This window comes from Mobula hypostoma, chromosome 5 (assembly GCF_963921235.1).
Source record: "Mobula hypostoma chromosome 5, sMobHyp1.1, whole genome shotgun sequence".
In the NCBI taxonomy this organism is placed as follows: domain Eukaryota; kingdom Metazoa; phylum Chordata; class Chondrichthyes; order Myliobatiformes; family Myliobatidae; genus Mobula; species Mobula hypostoma.
The window spans coordinates 16,378,583-16,403,183 of NC_086101.1; the positions used below are offsets into that span (position 1 = coordinate 16,378,583).

General features: G+C 46.2%; 1 protein-coding gene across 1 annotated transcript in view; it reads left to right on the forward strand.

Annotated features, from left to right (window-relative positions):
• Window positions 1–24,601, forward strand: part of LOC134346463 (C-type mannose receptor 2-like) — a 66,600-nt gene that overhangs the window by 31,732 nt on the left and 10,267 nt on the right. Inside the window, exons 10-13 of the mRNA XM_063047831.1 lie at window positions 12,370–12,726; window positions 16,869–16,988; window positions 21,165–21,518; window positions 24,380–24,493. Coding sequence (XP_062903901.1) covers window positions 12,370–12,726; window positions 16,869–16,988; window positions 21,165–21,518; window positions 24,380–24,493 — 945 coding nt within the window. The remainder of the gene's footprint in view (window positions 1–12,369; window positions 12,727–16,868; window positions 16,989–21,164; window positions 21,519–24,379; window positions 24,494–24,601) is intronic.

The following is a 24,601-nucleotide window of genomic DNA, read 5'->3' on the forward strand; positions in this document are numbered from 1 at the left end:
CATTACAGGAAGGATGTGGAAGCTTTAGAGAGAATGCAGAAAGTATTTACCAGGATGCTGCCAGGAATGGAGGGTGTGCGCTATGAAGAGATGCTGGACAAATTTGTGCTCTTTTCTCTGGAGTGACCAGGCTGAGGGGTGACCTGATAGAAGAACTTTAAAATGCAGGTTAATAGGTTCTTGATTTTAACCTGGAGGCTGATAGGTTCTTGACTTTAAAGCAGAGGTTGATTGGTTCTTGATTAGTAAGGCTGTCATAGGTTACGAGGAAAAGGCAGGAGAATGGGGTTGACAGGGGTAATAAATCAGCAATGATGGAATGGTGGAGAAGACTCGATGGGCTGAGTGGCCTAATTCTGCTTCTATGCCTATTGTCTTCATCAAATTATGAAGGACATAGATAGAGTAGACAGCTAGTATCTTTGTCCCCGGGATCAAGCTATCTAATACCAGGGAGCATGCATTTATGGTGAGAGGGGATAAGTTCAAAAGAGATGCATGAGACGTGGCTCGTTTTGCTGTGAGTGCCAGTGGCCAGGAACGTATGACCATTTGTGGTGGAGGTAAAGGCAGATATGATAAAAGTGATTGAGGTGCATAGATAGGCTCATGACATTACAGAGGATGGAGGGATATGAACCATGTGCAGGCAGAAGGGATTAATGTCGTTAGCTTAATTGGTTCAACACAACATGTGGGCCAAGGGACCTGTTCCTGAGCTGTACCGTTCTATGTTCTACTTAGCAGAAAATTGCACTAAATTTTCACAATTTGTTCAAACTAGTGGCCATAAATGTGAGGTGATCTAAAAAAAAATCAAAGGGAGGAATTTTGAGAAACTACATTTGTCAAATGTGGTGCAGTTTGAGAAACATTTTAGGGGGACCGTGGCGTGTGGGTTTCCGCTGTTGCTCCAGTTTCCTCCCACAGTCCAAAGACCTACCAGTTTGTAAGTTAATTGGTCATTGTAAATTGTCCTGTGATTAGGCTAGTGTTAAACAGGTGAGTTGATGAAGATCGTAGCTCGTAGGTCCAGAAAGACCTGTTCCGCGCTGTATCTCAGTAAATTAAAAGAAATGACAGAAGCATATTTAAGTTGAGTCTTGATTACCTCATGCGGAAAAGAGCAGAAAGTGAGAAGAGTAGGCTGTAGTTACTTGGCCAAAGGATTAGTGATACGCCAACCAATTGTCTGAATGACCAGAGGCAAAATGTATATTTCCTCTTTTAACAGACCCATTACGGCAATTAATTGCTCCTGATTCAGAAGCATCACTTGCACAACCTGCCAACCTTTCAAGAACAGGTAAAGACAATCCTGATCAATCTCTGCTTCAGCCTTGCCTTCTACCCCAGGTTCTGAATATTTTCCATATGGAATATTTTTTTTAAAATGACACAATTTTCAGCAAGACCTTAATGTAGCATTGCAAAGTTCAAAGTAAAATTATTATCAAAGTACATATATGTCAACATATGCAACCCTGAGATTAATTTTCTTGTGGGCATTCTCAGTAAATCTATAGAATAATATCTATAACAGAATCAATGAAAGACCTCACCAACTTGAGCATTCAACCAGTGCATAGAAGACAAACACAGTTGTGTAAAATTTGTGCAAATACAAACAGAAATAAATGATAAATAAATAGGCAGTAAATATTGAGAACATGAGATGAAGAAATTCCATTCATTGTGAGAAGGGAGGAGAGGGAGTACTGTGTGTTTAAACTGTTACAATTTGGATCAAATCCAGAGACTATACCAGAATAATTATATACTGTACAACCCTGAGATTCGTTTTCTTTTGGGCATACACAGTAAGTCCAAGAAACACAGTAGAATTAATGAAAGACCACATTCGCCAGGACAGACAATCAACCAGCATGCTAATACAAAAAGAGAAAAAACAATAACCATTGAGATCATGAAATGAAAAATCATTGAAAGTGATAATCGTTCAGCATGGAATAGATGGGCCGAAGGGCCTGTTTCTGTGCTGTAGTGTCCTATGGCCCTATGACTCTATGGTAAAAGAGTGACGTAATTCAAGTCCCAAAGCTCACAGGGAGAGGGTGCGTCCTGATCAAAGATCCGAAGAGCTAGTTAGAGGCACACTGCCAAAGCAGGTACATGCACCTCACCAACGTCCTGAGCCAAGAGAAGTGGGAGGCAGCAACTGCTTCACTGTCCAAGGCATGTGGCTGTGGGTCAAGCTTTACAACGGCGGTCAGGCTCTGGCGAGGGGAGGTGGACAATGGGAGACGTGTTCAGCGACACCAACTGGGTGTCTTGGTGTCCACAGCAGCTCATCACCACCTTCTCCAGCTGAGTATGCATCAACAACGTGATATCCTCTTGTCCTTCATTTGTTACACAGGTACTTCGATCATGGAGACACAGTGGCCTCTTTACCAGGTACACCTCTACACCTGCTTGTTAATGCAAATATCTAATCAGCCAATCAATGGCAACTACTCAATGTATAAAAAGCATGCAGACATGGCAAGATGTTCAGACCAAAGTTATAATGGGGAAGAAATGTGATCTACGTGACTTTGACCTTGTAATGATTGTTGGTGCCATACTGGCTGGTTTGAGTATCTCAGAAACTGCTGGTCTTCTGGGATTTTCATGCACAAACAGTTTCTAGAGTTTATAGAGGATGCTGTGAAAACAAACAAAAAAAAATAAGTGAGCACAATTCTGTTGGCGATAATGTCCTATTATTGTGGAAGGTCAGAGGGGAATGGATCGACTGGTTCGAGCAGACAGGAACTCAACAGTTACTCAAATAACCACATGTTATAACAGTGGTGTTGAGAGAGCATCTGCAAACACACAACATCTCATGCCTTGAAGTCAATGGGCTACAGCAGTAGGGGACCACAGGCATATATTCAGTGGCCACTTTATTAGGTACAGGATGTGGAAGGAAACTGGAGCACCCAGGATGTACCTAATAAAGTGGCCACCGAGTGGAAGAACATTACAAATAGATTAAAAGAAATAAAGAAAATAAAGATGAACCTTTTTTATCACATGTACTGTACATCAAAACACACAGTGTTTGCATCAAATCTAATCAGTGAGGTTTATGCTTGGCAACCTGCAAGTAGGAGCAGGGGGTGGCTATTTATTCCCTGGAGCCTGCTTACTGTTCTTTAAGATCTCTGCTGACCTGGTCCTTGGACTCAAGTTCAAATTCATTGCCCTGGGCCATCAGAAAAGATTCCATGAAAATGAGCTTTCTGCAGCAGCAGCATAGTATATTACAAACTTAACAAACATACATTATATAAAGGTAATTAAATTATACACCAACACACGTAAAAGTTGCTGGTGAACGCAGCAGGCCAGGCAGCATCTCTAGGAAGAGGTACAGTCAACGTTTCGGGCCGAGACCCTTCGTCAGGACTAACTGAAGGAAGAGTGAGTAAGGGATTTGAAAGTGGGAGGGGGAGAGGGAGATACAAAATGATAGGAGAAGACAGGAGGGGGAGGGATAGAGCCAAGAGCTGGACAGGTGATAGGCAAAAGGGATACGAGAGGATCATGGGACAGGAGGCCCAGGGAGAAGGAAAAGGGGGAGGGGGGGAAACCCAGAGGATGGGCAAGGGGTATAGTGAGAGGGACAGAGGGAGTAAAAGGAGAGAGAGAGAAAAAGAATGTGTGTATATAAATAAATAACAGATGGGGTACGAGGGGGAGGTGGGGCATTAGTGGAAGTTAGAGAAGCTAATGTTCATGCCATAGGGTTGGAGGCTACCCAGACGGAATATAAGGTGTTGTTCCTCCAACCTGAGTGCAACTTCATCTTGACAGTAGAGGAGGCCGTGGATAGACATGTCAGAATGAGAATAGGGCGTGGAATTAAAATGTGTGATTATGTGGCAATATAATGAAAGAATGACACAGTGCAGGTTGAGAGAAATTTACTCCAAGGTAGAATTAAGGTTTCCCAGTAGGAATGAGATGGCAGGGTGACGTAGCGGTTAGTGAACCAGCGCCCTGGGTTCAGTTCCCGCCGTTGTCTGTAGGGAGTTTGTACGCTCTCCCTGTGTCTGTGTTGGTTTCCTTCAGGTGCTCTGGTCTCCTCTCACATTCCACAGACTGACGGGTTAGCAGGTTAGTTGGTCACCCGGACCACGGCCATGTGACCTTCCTGGAAACTTGTCTCCACCTTCATCTTGTGCCCTTTTCATCTTCCAATTGGTTCCCAACCTGTCACATTGTCCCCCCACACCCCAGCCAGGCACCTTCCCCCTCACCTGGTTTCACCTATCATCTCCCAGTTTGTACTTCTTCCCCTCCCAACCCTCTTACTTGGGTTTTGTCTTCTCCAGTGTGGATGAAGGGTCTCGGACTGAAACCTTGACGGTTAATTCCTCTCCACTGATGCTGCCTGACCTGCTGAGGTTCTGCATTTTCTGCGTATTCATCAGGAGTTTTAATATCGGGGGCCACATGATGGAAGTTTATAAGATTATGGGAGGTATAGATAGGGTAGACAGCCAGTATCTTAGTCCCAGGGCCAAAATGTTGATAATTGAGGGTGTGAAGGGGTAAATTCAGAGGAGATGTGTGGGACAAGTGTCTTACACAGAGACTTGTGGATGCCTGGAACCCACTGCCAGGGATGATGGTGGAAGTAAATATGATAGAGACCTTTACGAGGTTCTTAGATGGGACCATATATGTGCAGAGAATGGAGGAATATGGACATTGTATTAGGCAGAATGCATTGGCTTGGTTTGGCACACAATTACTAGTTTAATTAGTTTAGAAAAATGTTTTGGGCCGAAGGACATGTTCCTGTGTCGTATTTTTCTGTGTTCTGACTCTAATTATCCAGAATTATCCTAAGTCTTGGCCAGGCCTCAACTAACGACTAGCACAGTGTCAGTACATCACCAGCATTCTGGGTTCATTTCCCACTGTAAGAAGTTCGCGTTCTCCTTGTGACTGCGTACGTTGCCTCCAGGTGCTCTCGTTTCTTCCCACATTCCGAAGATGTACCATTAGGATTAGTGAGTCATGGGTAATCTATGTTGGCGACACTCGCAGGCTATCCCTCCCCCCCACCTTAATCTTTAATGATTTAATTTAACACAAATGAGGTTTTCACTATAGGCTTTGATACTTCGATGTACATATGACAAATAAAGCTTCCTTTATCTCAGGCCAGTATTTATTGCACCAGAGAAGGCAATGATGCACCATCCTGAAATGAATGGTTCGCTCACTCACTTGGATTGGGTGCGTGGATCTGGAGACCCATATGGCCCTGAACAGGTTATGATGGCAAATTTTATTGCCTATTGGAAATGAAGAGAGAACTGAGACATTAACATGTGAATGAAGCCGAGGACCTTTGCTGGAATATCTATGCAAAAATGAGTTCATCTAGGTGGGGTAGGCCCGAGACACATCAGAATTTGGTGACTCCAAATGCAGAGGTTTGAACAACGATAAATGGGTCCGGTTATCCCGCTTTCAAGGATTCTATGAAACATGTTCTCAATATTTATTTATTTATTTTATTTTATGTATTTGCACAGTTGGTCTTCTTTTGCACATTGGTTGTTTGTCAGACTATTTTTCTGTGTAGTTGTTCATTGATAATATTGAATTAATTTGTTCTATTGTGAATGCCTACAAGAAAATGAATTTCAATGTAGTATATGTGACATATATGTAATTTGATAATACGTTTACTTTGAAGTTTGAACTTTGGGAGAAATAAGAGTGTAAAAATGGTTGTTGGGGATGGAGATGGAAATGCGGTGGTGGAGGAGAGAGCAAAGAAAAGAATGCTTAAATGTGCATGAGTGTGTTCCCAGCCAGTGTTCCATTCTTACTGAGGCACAAAAGGAAGCATCCACCATTCTATCTGGATGCATCATGGCTTATTACGGACCCTGAGCACAAGAAACTGCAGAGACTTGTAGACACAGCTCAGCACATCACAGACAACTGCTCCCTCACCATGGACTCTGTCTACGCTTCTTGCTGGCTCAGGGAAGCAGCCAGCATAATCAAGGATCCCACTCACGCTGGGCATTTTTTCTTTTCCCCTTTCCTATTGGGCATAAGATACAAACGTCCGAAAGCATGTACCACCAGGCTCAAGAACACCTTCTACCTCTCTGTTACAAGACAGGTTGCTCCCTGGAACAATAACTTGGGCTATTTACCTCGTTATAATCCTGTACCTTATTGTTTAGCTGCACTGCAGTTTCTCTGAGTCGCATTGTTGTTGTTTTCCCTTGTTTCTACCGTAATGCACGTTCTAATCTGCATGAACCGTCAGCAAGAAGGACTTTCTTTACTTTACTTCACTCCTTCCCCCTTCCAGTTTCAACCTTATCACCTTGTGTTTCTTCCTCCCCTCCCCCCACCTTCTAACTTTGACTTTGTATCTCTTTTTCTCAGCTGAGGGGTCTTAGCCCAAAATGTTGGCTGTTGACTCTTTTCCATAGACGCTGCCTGGCCTGCTGAGCTCCTTCAGCATTTTGTGTGTTTTCTTGGATTTCCATCATCTGCAGATTCTCTCTTGGATAGGAGATATCTTTTGCTGGTTCTGGTTTCAGGGGAATGAGGTGGATTAGAATGTGGTTTGTTGGGGGCATTTTGGCAGCAGCGATCACAAATTTGTCAGGTTTAACAAAAGGTAAGGGGTGCATTCATTTGGATACTGGATAATTGCATGGGCTCCTGCAGTTAGCAGGCATCTCTGGAACCACTAGTATCTATTGTATGGCCATAATTGCCCTTGAGTAAGGGGTGGTTATCCAGCTTCTTGATCCATTGCAATCCTTCTGAAGACAAAGGTCATTAGGTAGAGGTTTCAGGATGGCTTCCAAGATGGTGTGCGGCTTGGGGTGGAAAGAGAAACCGTAGTTATCAGGAAGGATGAGGGACTTGCACAAGCAGTTTGGGCAAATCACTGTATTTTATCAGCGGTGCACACTGCATGCTGGTTGTGGAGGCTGGAACTGTCCAGGGTGCTGGATGGGGGTGCCAAGGTGCCAATCTACAGGGCAGCTTTGTTGCTCAGCTTTGCAAATTTGCCTGGATCTGCACTCATTCAGGCTGGTGGAGAGAGTTCAGTCTCAAGAACAAGGAAGTGGGGAGAGTTAGGGAGAGGAATCCACAATCAATACTTATAAGGGCTGGAGCAACACAGGAAAAGAACACTATTAATTCACTGGATGTGGCAGACCAATTTAATGTCCTTCCTCAACTGTCTTGTCTCCTTAAACTTACGGGTTTGTTGGGGCTCTACATAAGAAGGTTATGAGTGGAACTGAGCATCTGGTGTCTCATTTCCATGTGCTCTGAGCTTAAAAGACAAAACTTTCCATCTCTGAAGGCCATTAATTCATATTTGGTTTATTATTATCACATGTACTGAGATACCGTGAAAAACTGTTTTGAATGTCATCCATACAGATCATTACAAAACATAATTACATTGAACTAGTATGAAGGGGAAAACAGAATGCAGAATACAGGGTACAGTCACAGAAGAAGAGCAGTGCAAGGCCCACGAAGTGGTAGACTGAGAGATCAAGAGTCCTGCTTTATAGTAGAAAAGTCTGATAACAGCAGGGTAGAGCTGTCCTTGAGCATTTTGGTCTGTGTTTTTGAGCTTCTGTACTGTCTGGGGGAAGACAACAGAATGACCAGGATAGGTTCGGTCTTTGATTATACTGGATGTGGTCCTGAAGCAGCAGGGCATCTAGAAGGAGTCCATGAATGGGAGGCTGGTTTTCATGAGGGACATCAGTGGGCTTTTATAAAGTGGTGTCTTCATCACTATTGGTATGAGTTGATGAATGGGGAACAGGAACAGGCCCATCAATGCATTTCCATCACTCAGTACTGTAACCTCAGTAACCTCTGAGTGTAACCTCAAATCTGCCTTTCTGTCCACCTCAGTGACCTTGATCTTTAGAGCCATGAATCTGTGGAACTCAATGGGTAGCAGAAGCAGAGTCATAGAATATTACAATACAGAAACAGGCCATTCAGCCCATCTAATCTATGCCAACCTCACCTTCTGCCGAATCCCATCTACCTGGACCCAGACGATAGCTCTCTGACCCCTCCCATCCATGTACCCATCGAAACTTCTCTTAAATGTCACAATTGAACCTGCATCTACCATTTCAGCTGGCAGTTTGATCCACATTTGCACCACTCTCTGAGTGAAAAAGTTCCCACTTGTACTCCCCTGAAATATTTCACCCTTCAGATTCAGATTTATCATCACTGTCATACTTCGTGAAATTTGTCGTTTTGCGGTAGCAGTGCAGTGCAGGATGAAAACAATTGTTAAAGTTACAACAAGGAGTATTTAGTAAATAAAGAGTGCAAAGAGAGAACAAAGTGGTGAGGTAGTGTTCATGGGTTTGTGGAATTTGATGGTGGAGGGGAAGAAACTGTTGCGTGTATCTTCATGTTACTGATGGTAGTGATGAGAGGAGGGCCTGTTGTAGATGGTGGATTCTGATTCCTGAGCAACACCTTTCATACTAAGCTGAATTTTAATTCTAGTCTCTTCCAAAACCAGAATGTATTCACTCTACCTATACCCCTCTTAAGGGGCTTGTAGATACATTTTCAAAAAGCGAGGAAGATGGATGGTTACCTGGTACGTGGAGTCAAGCTTACAATAAGACCCTCTTATTGAGTGATAGAAGAAGTTCGAGGGGCTGAGTGGCCTATTTCTGCTCTCGGGGTCATATATGCTCTCGGGATCTCCCACTTGTTTTGCAATGGGTTAGCTAGCCCTGCTGTCAAAGGCCGCTCAACACATTTTAAACAATTTCATTCTCCTTAACACGTGTGTACTGGAAATAACAGTAAAGAAATTTGAGTCTTCAATTTGGAATTAATGGCCGATTATTGTCAGGTGCCCTGAGATACTGTGAACTGCATTTGTTTGCAGATGGATCAGTCAATACGTGAATACGAGGATATGCCCTGGAGTCTGGTGTGTACACACAGAACCCTGGAGGTAGATAGACAGACAGACAGAGAGATAGATAGGCAGACAAATTGATAGATAAATAGATAGATACTTACATACATACATAGGCAGACAGATAGATAGATACACGTAGATATCTGGATAGATAGGCAGACTGACAGATAAATAGGTAGACAGACTGATAGATAGATGTTTGACTGCCCCAATCCCACTCCCACATCCCAATTATGTGCTGGTATGTTCATTAGCTCCAGTTAATTACATTTAAATTGGATAATGGCAAAAAGGGGAGTTCTTACTCACTTCAATGGTGCAAAGTGTGTGATGTGTAGAAAAGGGCCAGTCAAAGCATGTTTACACATGTTCTGCTACCTGTCCTTGCTCAACTTTAGCAACATTGGTTTGTTTACTCTCAACCCCTCCTCCCTCCCTCCATCTCCTCCTTCTGTCCCCATCTCCCCTATCCCCATTCTCTTCACCCCCTCCCCTTCTACCCCTCTCTGCATCTCTCCTCTTCCCTAACCCCCTCGCCCCTCTCCTCCTTCCTCCCTCCTCACCCTCTTCTCCCCTCCCCCTCCTACTCCCACCACCCTCCCACCCTTCCCGCTCCACCTCCCTCTCTCACCCACTTTCCCCTCTCTCCCTCTCTCCCTTCCCATCTTCTTCCACCTCCCCCTCATTCTCCCCCACTCCCATCTCTCCTCTCACCCTCTTACTGCCCCTCTCCCCTCTGACTCCACCTGTTCCTCCCCCTCTCCCCTCTGACTCCACCTGTTCCTCCCCCTCTCCCTTCTACTCCTCCCCATACCCCACCGTCTACCCCTTCCTCTTCCGCCCCTCTCTTCCTCACCATCTTCTTCCCCTCTTCTCTCTCCTCTTTCCCTTCCCCCTCATTTCCCCCCTCCCACCTACCCTCTACCGCTCTTCCCCATCTACCTCCCCCTTCCTCCCTCCTCTTCTCTCCCTCTTCTCTCCCCCTCTACCCTTCCCTCTCCCCTCCCCCTCTACCCTTCCCTCTCCCCTTCTACCCCTGTACCCCAACCCCTTCCTCCCCCTCGAAACCCTCCATCTCCACCTCCCACTCCCCCCTCTTCTCACACCTCGCCCCCTCCTCACCCTCTTCCCCTCTTCTCCACCCCATTCCTCCCCCTTCCTCCCTTCCCTCCCTCTCTCTCACACCCCCCCACCGGTATATGATCGTGTAGGGTAACATATACACATTTTGATAATAAATGTACTTTGAACTTTGAGATGGGAGTACCTAAATAATCACGACTCTTGGATTTGGATTCTCCTTTGACTTGATGTGTACCACCTCCTGAGAATGGATGGTGAATTACTCACTTTATCCTGTACTCTTGTATCCCACAGACACACAGCACCTTCATCCTGTTCTTCCCAGAGAGAACATCACCCCAGCTATTGGCGAACACAAGGATTTAACTCTGCAGGAAACCATATCCAGGAGGAATTTCAGGCCAAGTATGAGGAATTTGTATCTGCATGATGTTTCTGCCAGTTTCCTTTTGCTTCAGTTCTCTCTTTGACATTAGACAGCTACTGGGAGATCCCCAGAATTAAGAACGTGTCCAAGGTTTAGATGCAGGCCAGGGATGGTCACCCAAGTCAGGGAGTCCCTGAGCCAGATATGCGTATGCTTTCGGAGTTGGCCTGTCCTGGGATTGGAAGTGTGCGTGGTTGTGTGCGTGTGTCGGTGCTGGGACGTGTGGTGACAATTGCAGGCTGCCCCCAGCACAGCCTTTTTAGGTTGTGTTGGCCGTTAGCGCAAGCCGCACGTCTCACTGCACGTCTCGATGCACACTTGATAAGTAAGTGAGTCTGATTCTGAAGAAGTTGGAGCAGGAGCCGGCCAGCTGGGCCTTGGAGCTTACTTGCCATTCCATAAGATCATGGCTGATCTGGCTCTGGACTCAGCTCCACCTACCTGCACTTGCCCCGTAAGTTTTAATTCACCTGCTGTGCAAAAATCGATTCAACTTTGTCTTCAACACAGTCAACTACTCCTTCCCACGGGCAGAAAATTCCACAGGTTTGCTACTCTCTGGAAAAAGCAGTTGGTTCTCATCTCTGTCTTAAATCTCTTCCCTCAGATCTTGAGGTTATGTTCCCAGTTCTAGTCTCACCTACCAGTGGAAACAACTTCCCTGCCTTGATCTTATCCATCCCTTTCATTATTTATGTTTGTATAATACCCCTTGTCATTCTCCTGAACATCAGGTATCAGGGGGAAAGTCAGCAATTTGGAACAATGAGAGGAGAGCCAGGTGCCGAAAGGGATTTACTTGCTCATTGCAAAGCAAAAGAGGGCCGATCACCCCATCAGGCCCATACCTGCTCCGTGAGGAGCAGAAACATTCAGCCTCTCCTTATGTCCTTGTACACCTGTCAGTAGCACAGCAGTTACTGCTTCGATTTACAACAATCGGTTTTCACCGAGCAGGCTCCAATTCCTGCCACTGTCTGCAAGGAGTTTGTAAATTTTCTCTGCAGTTGGGTGGATTTCCTCCAGGTACCCTGGTTTCCTCCCACCTTCCAAAGGTGGGTCAGTGTAAGTGAGTTGTGAGCATGCTATGTTGGTACAAGCCTTTGCAAGATCCAAGATTAAACTAAACCTGTCCGCCTGCACATGGTGTATATCCCTCCATATTCATGTGTCTGTCTAATTGCCTCTTAAACACCACTATTGTGTCTGCTTCTATCAGTTTCCCTGGCAGTCTGTTTCCGAGGGGCCTGTTCCTGTTAAAATGGAACATGGAACAGCACAGTACGGGCCCTTCAGCCCGCGACGTTGTGCTGACCCTTTAACTGCTCCAAGATCAATCTGAACCGTCCCTCCCATACAGCCCTCCATTTTTTCTTTCTAAAAGTCCCTTAAATGCCCCTTACTATTTCTTCATGTACCATCCACCTTGGATTCCCACGCATCTTTCGCTCTCTGTGCAAAAAGTAAAACCTACCTCAGACATGCCCACATTCTGGCTTCTTCTCCCTTCTTCTCCAATCCTGATGAAGGGTCTTGGCCCAGAATCTAGACTCCATAGAGTCTGTAGACTCCTCTCCATAGAGGAGAGAAAATGTGCCAATGCTGGAAATTCGAGGAGCGTGCACAAACTCTGTAGAGAACTGCCTGCTCCACTGAGCTCCCCCAGCACACTCTGTGTGTGTGTGCTGCTCAGGATTTGCAGCATCTGCAGAACCTCTTGTGTTTCTGACATTTCCCCCTTACACTTGCCTCCAATCACCTTGAAATTATGTCCTTGTTTTAGCCATTGCCAATGTGTATCTGCTGCACTTTGCTGTGTTCGTACTCGCAAGATACTAAAATTACCATTTGGAAATCTTCTTTTAAGCTCAGAACCAGACAATCTTGAGTGCGGACAGGGAATACTTCCTGATCGAGGAGGAGAAAACCTGGAACAAAGCCTGGAGTTACTGCCGCAACCACTACACCAACCTGGTGAGCATGCGGAGTGCGGAGGAGGCCGGCCTGGTCTCCAGGCTCATGCACAGGCCCTGCTGGATCGGCCTGTACACCGACGGGATGTCCGGCTGGATGTGGACCAACGGAGACCCCTTCAGATACTCCAAGTGGGGCCTCTGGCACCCCTACAGCTTCAACAACAGCCTGCCCATGTGTGTGACCATCTTTGACGGAGAGTGGCACGAGGCCGACTGTGACTTCCCATTCAACTTCATCTGCTACCAAGGTAACGAGAAGCAGCAGTGACCCACCTGGCCCCTCATCCCTGTTTCCCCCTTGTTGAACCTCTTGTGAGAGTCAGAATTGGGACATTTGACCTGTTCTGCCATTTGAATATGCTTGGTTAATTTTTCCCTCTCAACCCCATTAGAACCATAGAACCATAGAGCATTACAGCACAGAAACAGGCCTTTTGGCCCATCTTGGCTGTGCCGAACCATTTTTCTGCCTAGTCCCACTGACCTGCCCATGGACCATATCCCTCCATACACCTCTCATCCATGTACCTGTCCAAGTTTTTCTTAAATGTTAAAAAAGAACCCGCATTTACCACCTCGTCTGGCAGCTCATTCTATACTCCCACCACTCTCTGTGTGAAAAAGCCCCCACTAATGTTCCCTTTAAACTATTCCCCTTTCAACCTTAACCCATGTCCTCTGGTTTTTTTCTCCCCTTGCCTCAGTGGAAATAACCTGCTTGCATTCACTCTATCTAAACCCATCATAATTTTATATACCTCTATCAAATCTCCCCTCATTCTTCTGCGCTCCAGGGAATAAAGTCCTAACCTATTCAAGCTTTCTCTGTAACTGAGTTTCTCAAGTCCCAGCAACATCCTTGTAAACCTTCTCTGCACTCCTTCAACATTATCAGTATCCTTCCTGTAATTTGGTGACCAAAACTGCACAGAATACTCCAAATTCGGCCCCACCAATGCCTTATACAACCTCACCATTACATTCCAACTCTTATACTCAATACTTTGATTTATAAAGGCCAATGTACTGAAAGTTCTCTTTACAATCCTATCTACCTGTGACACCACTTTTAGGGAATTTTGTCTCTGTATTCCCAGATCCCTCTGTTCTACTGCACTCCTCAGTGCCCTACCATTTACCTTGTATGTTCTACCTTGGTCTGTCCTTCCAAAATGCAATACCTCACACTTGTCTGTATTAAACTCCATCTGCCATTTCTCAGCCCATTTTTTCCAGCTGGTCCAAATCCCTCTGCAAGCTTTGAAAACCTTCCTCACTGTCCACTACACCTCCAATCTTTGTATCATCAGCAAATTTGCTGATCCGATTTACCATATTATCATCCAGATCATTGATATAGATGACAAACAACAATGGACCCAGCACTGATCCCTGTGGCACACCACTAGTCACAGGCCTCCACTCAGAGAAGCAATCTTCCACTACCACTCTTTGGCTTCTTCCATTGAGCCAATGTCTAATCCAATTTACTACCTCTCCATGTATACCTAGCAACACTCACAACAAGCTGGAGGAACTCAGCAGGTCGGGCAGCATCCGGGAAAAGATCGGTCGACGTTTCGGGCCGGAACCCTTCATCAGGACTGTACGGGGAAGGGGCAGAGCCCCTGTAAAGAAGGTGGGCGGAGGGTGGGAAGCAGGGAGGTGATAGGCAGGAAAGGTGAAGAAAGAATAGGGGAAAACACAATGGGTAGTAGGAGGTGGAACCAAGAGGGAGGTAGTAGGCAGCTGGGGGAGGGGACAGAGTGACATAGGGATAGGGGAAGGGAAGGGGAGGGAATTACCGGAAGTTGGAGAATTCTATGTTCATACCAAGGGGCTGGAGACTACCTGGACGGTATATGAGGTGTTGCTCCTCCAACCTGAGTTTAGCCTCATCATGGCAGTAGAGGAGGCCATGTATGGACATATCTGAATGGGAGTGGGAAGCAGAGTTGAGGTGGGTGGCTACTGGGAGTTCCTGTCTGTTGTGGTGGACGGAGTGGAGGTGCTCGATGAAGCGGTCCCCCAATCTGCGTCGGGTTTCACCGATGCAGAGGAGGCCACACCGGGAGCACCGGATGCAATAGGTGACCCCAACAGACTCACAAGTGAAGTGTTGCCTCACTTGGAAGGACTGTTTGGGGCCCTGAATGGTGGCAGGAGAGGAGGTGTAGGGACAGGTGTAGCACTTGCGCTTACAGGGATAAGTGCCAGGTGGGAGACCCGTGGGGAGGGGTGTGTGGACCAGGGAGTTGCGGAAGGCGGAGAGGGGTGGAGAGGGAAAGATGTGCTTAGTGGTAGGGTCCTGTTGAAGGTGGCAGAAGTTGCGGAGGATAATGTGCTGAATCCGGAGGCTGGTGGGGTGGTAGGTGAGGACAAGGGGAACTCTGTCCCTGTTGTGGCGGTGGGAGGATGGGGTGAGAGCCGAAGTGGGGGAAATGGAGGAGATGCGGGTGAGGGCATCATTGATGACAGCAGAAGGGAAACCACGATCCTTAAAGAAAGAGGACATTTGAGATGTCACCCCACCACTAAGCACATCTTTCTCTCTCCACCTTCCGCAGGGAGATCCCTCTCATCCTCCTTCGCTCTAAAGAGAAAAGCCCTGGCTCTCTCAACCTTTCCTCATAAGACATGCTCTGTAATTGAAGCAGCACCCTGGTAAATCTCCTCTGCACCCTCCCTAAAACTTCCACGTACTTACTATAATAGTGTAAGGGGGTTTCATCTTTTATGTTACTGCGGAGGCTAATTAAAATGGCTTCTTTGTTATGTTATACTTAGGAATGCTTCTTTGTTATGTTAAACGCTGAGAACGTCCTTCCCGCTAGCAGTTTGTTGAATCACGTTACTGATAAGAGGATGTTATGAACCAATTGGGATAGTTGTTATGGTTTTGGTGTATTTGAAGATACTGTATGCGCAGGGTTTTGGGGGCAGAAGTGCGGGAGAGTGAGACAGAGGATGGACCAGGTGCTGTGATGTCCACTAACGGGGTCGGACCCCGAGGAGGGCGTTCGGCGAGAAGACAGAGACGGACTCGTGTGGAGTGTCTGGTCGACCACCGGACTACAATAAGATGACACAATACTCCAATATACTCATATACCTCCATAAGATCACCTCTCAGTGTTCCACTCTCTAAAGGAAAATTCCCAGCCTGTCCAACCTCTCCCTATAATTCAGTCCCTCAATTCCTACCAACATCCTTGTAAGTCTTTACTGAAATCTTTCAAGTTTAATACCAACTTTCCCACAGCAGGGCAAATGAAACTGAACACAGATGACCCGGTGACTCTGTGACTCTACTCCCATAGGATTCTCGTTTGGAGTTACTCTCTCCCATCGTCCTTCTCCTCAGGATCCCCAGAGCTTTAATACTCTGGGGAGGGTGTTCAGGATAACGATGCAGCGGGCGATTGAAGCAACACACACAAAATGCTGGAGGAACTCAGCAAGTCAGGCAGCATCCATGGAGAGGAATGAACAGTCAATGTTTTGGGCTGAGACCCTTCATGAGGACTAATGAAGCATCGATGGGGAGACGGAGAGTTGGAGACAGAGTGGACATGCAGAATGATGTTTCCTACAGCAAGAGAGTCTAGGACCAAAGGGCAAAGCCTCAGAAGAGAAGGATGTCCCTTTCGAATGAGTGGTGTGGCAGCGCAGTGGTTGGCCTAACGATTTACAGTACAGGTGACACGGGTTCAGCTTCCGCCACTGCCTGTAAGGAATTTGTACGTTCTCCTGGTGACCAAACATGGGTTTCCTCTGGGTGCTCCAGCTTCCTCCCGGCTGGTAGGTCATGGTGAATTGCCCTGTCATTGGGCTAGGATTAAGCCAGGGTTTGCTGCTCAGCCTGGCTTGGAGGGCGGGAAGGGTCCATTCTGCACTTTATAATTAATAAAGTAAAAAACAGAGATGAAGGGGAATTTCTTTAGCCTGAAAGTGATGCCTCTGTGGCCACAGATGGCTGTAGAGGCCAAGTTATTAGGTTTATTTAAAGTGGATGTTGATAGGTTCTTAATTAATAAGGGTGTCAAATGTCATGGGAGAAGGCAGGAGAATGGGGTTGGGAGGGAAAATAAATCAGCCATGGTTAAATGACTGAGCAAACTTAATGGGCTGAATGGCCAAACTCTACTCCTACGTCTTATGGTCTAATGTGGTAGAAAGCGATGCTGGTAAACTGAGATGGGATGAGACTTGCGGTGCCTTGTGTGGGAAGTAAACACTGGCATGGATTGGGTGAGACTAGTGGATTGTATTTATCGTGATTCAAAGCCAAGTTCCCATGAATTGCTCTGCCTTTGGATGTTACCTGTGCTTCTGTTATGTAAACGAGGAAACGCTGACTGAGGCTCCGCTATCGTTTGTCACTCAACAGATCTGAAGTCCAGTTCCAAGCCCCCAGGACTCCCGGCTAGGAATGGAGGACCAGCAGTAAGAAGTGAAATACTTTACGGATCAAAGGATTATTCGGATCTTCTCAGCGACCTTAATGTAGGTAGGAACAAGTTAAATACTCCACCAATTTAGTGTTTCCAGTCTGTCACCTGGACAAAAACAAAGTGACCAGTCAGCATTGAACTGAATGTCGGGCTGCCTTCGGGAGTTCAGCTCCAGATTTTTCTCCTGGGGTTCACAAGCCTTCCCCATGGGAGTACAGCTGTAAGGCAGTGGAGGTTTCAGAGCAGAGTTTTCCCTCTCCTAGATGAGCTGCCAACCACGGCTAACATGACTGAAGTCTACCTGAAGTCTACGCCAGTACCCCTTCTCCCATCAGCAGAAATGGTTCTGCTGGGCTTAGTGGCTAAGCCACCGGTGAAAGGTAGGAGGTGGACTTGGTTGCCAGAGGGTATTTGATACACACACCATTGGGAGCATTTAATAGGTAGTAGGAGCTTGTCCCCACTAACAACCCCAGCTATGACAACCTTAAGGAACCTTAAAAATATGGAGGACAGTAATAGTTTTTCCTCAGGGTAGAGTCATCCAATGCTAAGGGGTTTAGATTTAAGACGAGAGAGGAGAGGCTTAAGAGGGAGCAGAGGGGAAACTTTTTCAGACAGCGTGTGGTGAGCATATGGAAAGAGCTGCCAGAGAAGTGTCGGGGCAGGTACAATAGTATCGTTTAAGCGGCACTATGATTGTACACAGGGGGACGGGGCTTAGAGAGATGTAGACTGAATGTGGGACATTGGGACTAGCAGGGTGGGCACCGTGGTCGGCATGAGGGCCTGTACCCATGCTGTATTGCTCTGTGAGGTGTGGCCACACTGTCCCGGTATAATCCCAGGATCATTCCCCACGGTCCCGGTACAATCCCAGGTTCATTCTCCGCAGTCCCGGTATAATCCCAGGATCATTCCCCACAGTCCCGGTACAATCCCAGGATCATTCCCCACTTTACGCCATTGTTCTACTTGAATTCTCTCCATAGACCGTAGAACATTACAGCACAGTAAGGGCCCTTTGGCTCACAATCTTGTGCCGACGGTTTATCCTATTCTAAACTCTCTCCTCCCACAATACACTCCATTTTCCTATCATTCGTGTGCTCATCTAAGATTGTCTCAAATTCCCCTAATGCATCTGCCTCTAACACACCCCTGGCAGGATGTTCCACTCTCTATGTATGACATCCCCTCTATACTTCCCTCCAATCACCTTAAAATTCTGCCCCCTTGCATTACTCTTTTCCCCCCTGGAAAGGGGAATTATTATTCTCTGTTTTCACTTCCAGTTCCTTCGGAACAGGGAATTTTTATTTTTCAGGTGGCTGTCTCCAACAACACTGGAGAGTGGAAGGTTTCTCACGATAATTTTACTGGGAACCTCTCCTCAATTGCCACTGTCAGTAGGTTGGGAGCCCTTCACCGTGAGAAGGACTCTCAGCACTCTTTACTGGGAGCCCATGCTCAGCCCCCGCCATCATGCTTGTTGAATGACCTTGACCCTTGCACCCACTGGATGGTATGAGATCAAAGTCAATGTCAAAGCCAAGTTTATTGTCAGATGCACAAGTACATGTGTATACAGGTGCAATAAAAAAAAACATACTTGCAGGAGTGTCTCAGGCACGCAGCATCAGATAAACAGCATTAGCAAGAATAAAAAAAATTAAACTAAATGTAAACCATACAAAATTTTGACAAGAAAGAGCACCATCAGGGCAAAAGCAAAGTCAATTGTAGCGCAAAGTGATCAAAGTGGTCTTGATGAAGGGTCTTGGCCCGAATAAGGAACCTTGGTTCTCAAGGGATCTTGCAACTCTGATAAAGAAGAAGAGGGAGTTGTATGAAATATATAGGAAACAGGGGGTAAATCAGGTGCTTGAGAAGTGCAAGAAAATACTTAAGAAAGAAATCAGGAGGGCTAAAAGAAGGCATGAGGTTGCCTTGGCAGTCAAAGTGAAGGATAATCCAAAGAGCTTTTACAAGTATATTAAGAGTAAAAGGATTGTAAGGGATAAAATTGGTCCTCTTGAAGATCAGAGTGGTCGGCTTTGTGCGGAACCAAAGGAAATGGGGGAGATCTTAAATAGGTTTTTAGCGTCTGTATTTACTAAGGAAGCTGGCATGAAATCTATGGAATTGAGGGAATCAAGTAGTGAGACCATGGAAACTGTACAGATTGAAAAGGAGGAGGTGCTTACTGTCTTGAGGAAAATTAAAGTGGATAAATCCCCGGGACCTGACAGAGTGTTCCCTCGGACCTTGAAGGAGACTAGTGTTGAAATTGCGGGGGCCCTGGCAGAAATATTTAAAATGTCGCTGTCTACAGGTGAAGTGCCGGAGGATTGGAGAGTGGCTCATGTTGTTCCGTTGTTTAAAAAAGGATCGAAAGTAATCCGGGGAATTATAGGCCGGTGAGTTTAGCGTCAGTAGTAGGTAAGTTATTGGAGGGAGTACTAAGAGACAGAATCTACAAGCATTTGGATAGACAGGGGCTTATTAGGGAGAGTCAACATGGCTTTGTGCGTGGTAGGTCATGTTTGACCAATCTGTTGGAGTTTTTCGAGGAGGTTACCAGGAAAGTGGATGAAGGGAAGGCAGTGGATATTGTCTACATGGACTTCAGTAAGGCCTTTGACAAGGTCCCGCATGGGAGGTTAGTTAGGAAAATTCAGTCGCTAGGTATACATGGAGAGGTGGTAAATTGGATTAGACATTGGCTCGATGGAAGAAGCCAGAGAGTGGTGGTAGAGAATTGCTTCTCTGAGTGGAGGCCTGTGACTAGTGGTGTGCCACAGGGATTAGTGCTGGGTCCATTGTTATTTGTCATCTATATCAATGATCTGGATGATAATGTGGTAAATTGGATCAGCAAGTTTGCTGATGATACAAAGATTGGAGGTGTAGTAGACAGTGAGGAAGGTTTTCAGAGCCTGCAGAGGGACTTGGACCAACTGGAAAAATGGGCTGAAAAATGGCAGATGGAGTTTAATACTGACAAGTGTGAGGTATTGCACGTTGGAAGGACAAAGCAACGTAGAACATACAGGGTTAATGGTAAGGCACTGAGGAGTGCAGTGGAACAGAGGGATCTGGGAATACAGATACAAAATTCCCTAAAAGTGTCGTCACAGGTAGATAGGGTCGTAAAGAGAGCTTTTGGTACATTGGCCTTTATTAATCGAACTATTGAGTATAAGAGCTGGAATGTTATGATGGGGTTGTATAAGGCATTGGTGAGGCTGAATCTGGAGTATTGTGTTCAGTTTTGGTCACCAAATTACAGGAAGGATATAAATAAGGTTGAAAGAGTGCAGAGAAGGTTTACAAGGATGTTGCCGGGACTTGAGAAACTCAGTTACAGAGAAAGGTTGAATAGGTTAGGACTTTATTCCCTGGAGCGTAGAAGAATGAGGGGAGATTTGATAGAGGTATATAAAATTATGATGGGTATAGATAGAGTGAATGCAAGCAGGCTTTTTCCGCTGAGGCAAGGGGAGAAAAAAACCAGAGGACATGGGTTAAGGGTGAGGGGGGAAAAGTTTAAAGGGAACATTAGCGGGGGCTTCTTCACACAGAGACTGGTGGGAGTATGGAATGAGCTGCCAGATGAGGTGGTAAATGCGGGTTCTTTTTTAACATTTAAGAATAAATTGGACAGATACATGGATGGGAGGTGTATGGAGGGATATGGTCCGTGTGCAGGTCAGTGGGACTAGGCAGAAAATGGTTCGGCACAGCCAAGAAGGGCCAAAGGGCCTGTTTCTGTGCTGTAGTTTCTATGGTTCTATGGAAACGTTGACAATTTATTCATTTTCATAGATGCTGCCTGGCATGCTGGGCTCCTCTGGCATTTAGTCTGTGTGGCTCTGAAAGTGGTCATGGTGTTGCTATATCAGGGTAGTGACTGGGGTTGTGCTGGCTTGTTCAAGAAACAAACGGTTGAAGGGAGGTAGCTGTTCTTGAACCGGGTGGTGCGGGACTTTGGGCTTCTGTATCTCCTGCCGAATGAGAGCTGTGAGAAGATGGCATCATTAATGATGGAGGTTATCTTCTTGAGACTGCGGTTCCTGACAATACTACCAATGGTGGGGAGGGATGAATTGGGCAGAGTCCGCCACATACTGGAACTTCCTATGCCCCCACGCATCCAGTCTAACGTTCCAGACTATGGTGCGTCCAGGACATGGGCTGACAACCAAAGGTTCTATATTTGCATTTCCAAGACAGTGCACCCAAGAGGCTGTATCACAAGGTCAATGGGGAGAGGACCTGGCCCGACGCCCGGGACTATTGCCGCCTGCACTATACCGATCTGCTGAGCATTCAGAGCGAGCAGGAGAGCAACGCCACCCGTGCCCTGTTCGGCGAGCTCAGGCAAGGCTGGTGCGGTCTGTACAATGAGTGGCAGATGGCCGACAGCTGGGAGTGGGCTGATGGCAGCCCGGTCACCTACGTCCACTGGAAGCCAGGCCAGCCCCACCGCTACAGCCTCCTCTCTCCGGTCTGTGTTTATGTCGAGGAAGGCCAGTGGATCGACGCCCCCTGCCGATATTTATTACCCTTCGTTTGCTACACAGGTAACGTGCAGGGATTGCGGGGGGGAAGGTGCTAGGGGGTTGCAATAAGGAGGCAGAGGGTCAACATTTCTCCATCTTACCCCTGCCTGGGGTGGAAATGGTCTTGAACCATCACCCGTGGGTGATTATTATCTTCGCCAAGAGCAGAAGATAGGGTGAATGGGTACAGTCTTTTCCTTGGCATTGGGGGATCAAGAACTTCAGGTTTAAGGTGAGAGGGCAGAGGTTTAATAGGAACTTGAGGGGTAACCTTCTCACCTGGAGGGTGATCAGAATATGGAATAAACTGCCAGAGGAAATGATTAAGGCAGGGACATTAACAATATTTAAAAAAACACTTAGATAGAAACATTGATTGGTAAGGTTCCGTAAGAGAGAGACCAACACAGGCAAATGGGATTAGTTTAGGACCAGAGGGCATAGTGGCAGAATACAAAGAGGTCCCTTTAGAACAGAGCTGAGAAGGAATTTCTTTAGCCAGAGGATGGTAAATCTGTGGAAATTATTGCCACAAATGGCTGTGGAAGCCAAGTCACTGGGTACATTTAAAGCAAAGGTTGAGTTAGTAAGAGCGCCAAAGATAATGGGGAGAGGGCAGGAGATTATGCAGAGGCTCTCAGTAAAGATGTTGGGAGCCTTTCTCACTATGAAGGTCCTCCAACCTACTGATAATGGGGATTAAGCAGAGATTCCCAGTAACATGATGGCGAGAGACCTTCGCACGATGAGGGTCTCGTATTCAATGGTTGTGGGGATTAAGCAAAGGTTTTCAGTTAAGTGACGGAATGATCTTATGGCAGATGGGGTTGAGTGGGAAGATAGATCATCCATGAACAAATGCTGCTGCAGACTTGATGGGCCAAATGGCCTAATTCTGCTTCAGTGTCTTCTGGCCTTGGGTGGAATTTTTGGTCGGCATGGGCTGGTTGGATCAAAGGGCCTTCTTCTGTGCTATTTAACTGTGTAACTCTCCATGTGGCTGCGGAGGGCCCTTACACATAGGAAGGGCTCTCTCCATTGCTTTAGGGTTCTGCTTAATCCCCACCATCAGTAGATTGGGATACCTTCATCATGGGAATGTCTCCCATCATCACTTTACCAGGAGTCTCTGCTTAATTCTGACCAACAGTAGGTTAGAGGACCTCCACAGTGTGAAGGGCACACAGCATTCTTTACTGAAAGCCTCTTCCTAATCCCCATCAGTAGCATCACACTGAGAAGGTCTCTCATCGCCACTCTCTGTGTAAAAAAATAAACTTGTTCCACGTTTGAACTCCTTTGAACTCTCCCATTCTTATTGCAAATGCATGTCCTATGGTATTGGATATTTTGACCCTGGGAGGAAAGATACCGACTGTCTGCTCTGTCTATGCCTGTCAGCAATTTATAAACTTATATTAGATCTCTAACACCCCAACCAACTACGAGGTGTTGCTCCTCCAACCTGAGTGTGGCATCGTGGCAGCAGAATAGGCCACGGACAAAAGGTGACGTTTGTCATTAAGGGCCCTCGCCATCCAGGACAAGCCCTCCTCTCATTGTTACCATCAAGGAGGAGGTACAGGAGTCTCAGGACCCACACTCAATGTTTTAGGAACAGCTTCTCCTCCTCCATAAGGTTTCTGAACAGACAATGAACCCATGCATGAACACTAGCTCTCTATTTAGTTAATCATGTATATGTATATATTTCTTGCTGTCATTTATAAGAATTTTATGTGTTACATGGTGCTGCTGCCAGAAGACACCAAATTTCACGACATACATCCGCGATACTAAACTTGATTCTCATTCTGATTCTGAAGAGGTTCAAAGTTCAAAGTAAATTTATTATCAAAGCACATACAGGATATGTCACCATATACAACTCTAAAGGCATCTGTTAGTCTTGCGAGACCATGGATGTGCGCCTGGAAAGTCTTCACTCTCCAGGGCGCAGGCCTGGGCAAGGTTGTATGGAAGACCAGCAGTTGCCCATGCTGCAAGACTCCCCTCTCCACGCCACCGATGTTGTCCAAGGGATGGGCATTAGGACCCATACAGCTTGGCACCAGTGTCGTCGCAGAGCAATGTGTGATTAGGTGCGTTGCTCAAGGACACAACACGATCCCTCGGCTGGGGCTCGACCTTCAGGTCGCTAGTCCAATGCCTTAACCACTTGGCCACGTGCCCACACTATACAACTCTAAAGTTCGTTTTTTTCTTGCAGGCAAACACAGTAATTACAAGAAACACCATAGAATCAATGAAAGGCCACACCCAACGGAGCGGACAACAACCAATGTGCAAAAATAAAAGAACAAACTGTGCAAATACTAAAAGAAAGAGGAAAAAATAATAATAATTTAAAAAATAAGCAATAAATATCAAGGGTGTGAGATGAAGTTCAGTGGGAGCAGTTCAGTGATGTGGCAACTGAAGTTGAGTGAAGTTATCCGTTCTAGTTCACGAGCCTGATGTTTGAGCTGTAATAACTGTTCCTGGGCACTGCTGTGCTTTTTTTTAATAATAGCACTTACATGCTGGACCCAGGACAGATCCTCTGAAATGATAACATTGAGGAATTTAAAATAACTGACCCTCTCCACCTCTGATTCCCGAATGAGGACAGGCTCACGGACTTCTGATTTCCTCCTCCTGAAGTCAATAATCATCTCCTTGTTCTTGGTAACTTTGAGTGACAGGTTGTCTTTGTGACACCACTTAGCCAGATTTTCAGTCTCCTTCCTATATGCCGATTGTAGGTGAAATGTGATACAGGTGAAATAAGTACAAGGAGGTAACTTTGACTTAGCAAAGAATATCCTGACCACTCGCAAAATCCTCGCCATTGACAGCGAAACCTCTTATTACTTCATCAGATTTGCTTCAAGGGGCCAAGCAGCAGGTCTTCGCTCCCGTCGATTTCGATTTGCTGTCTTCGGTTGATGAGCAGAGCCAAATCTCCATTCTCTCAGCAAGGAGTCCCTTTGCAGGTAGGCGCAAATGTGCTCTCCGTTTGGCCGGTTGGTTCGAAGGGCCTGTTTCTGCGCTATACGTCTCATTCTGCGGCTGCCCCAACAACACTTCGGGGATGGGGGGGG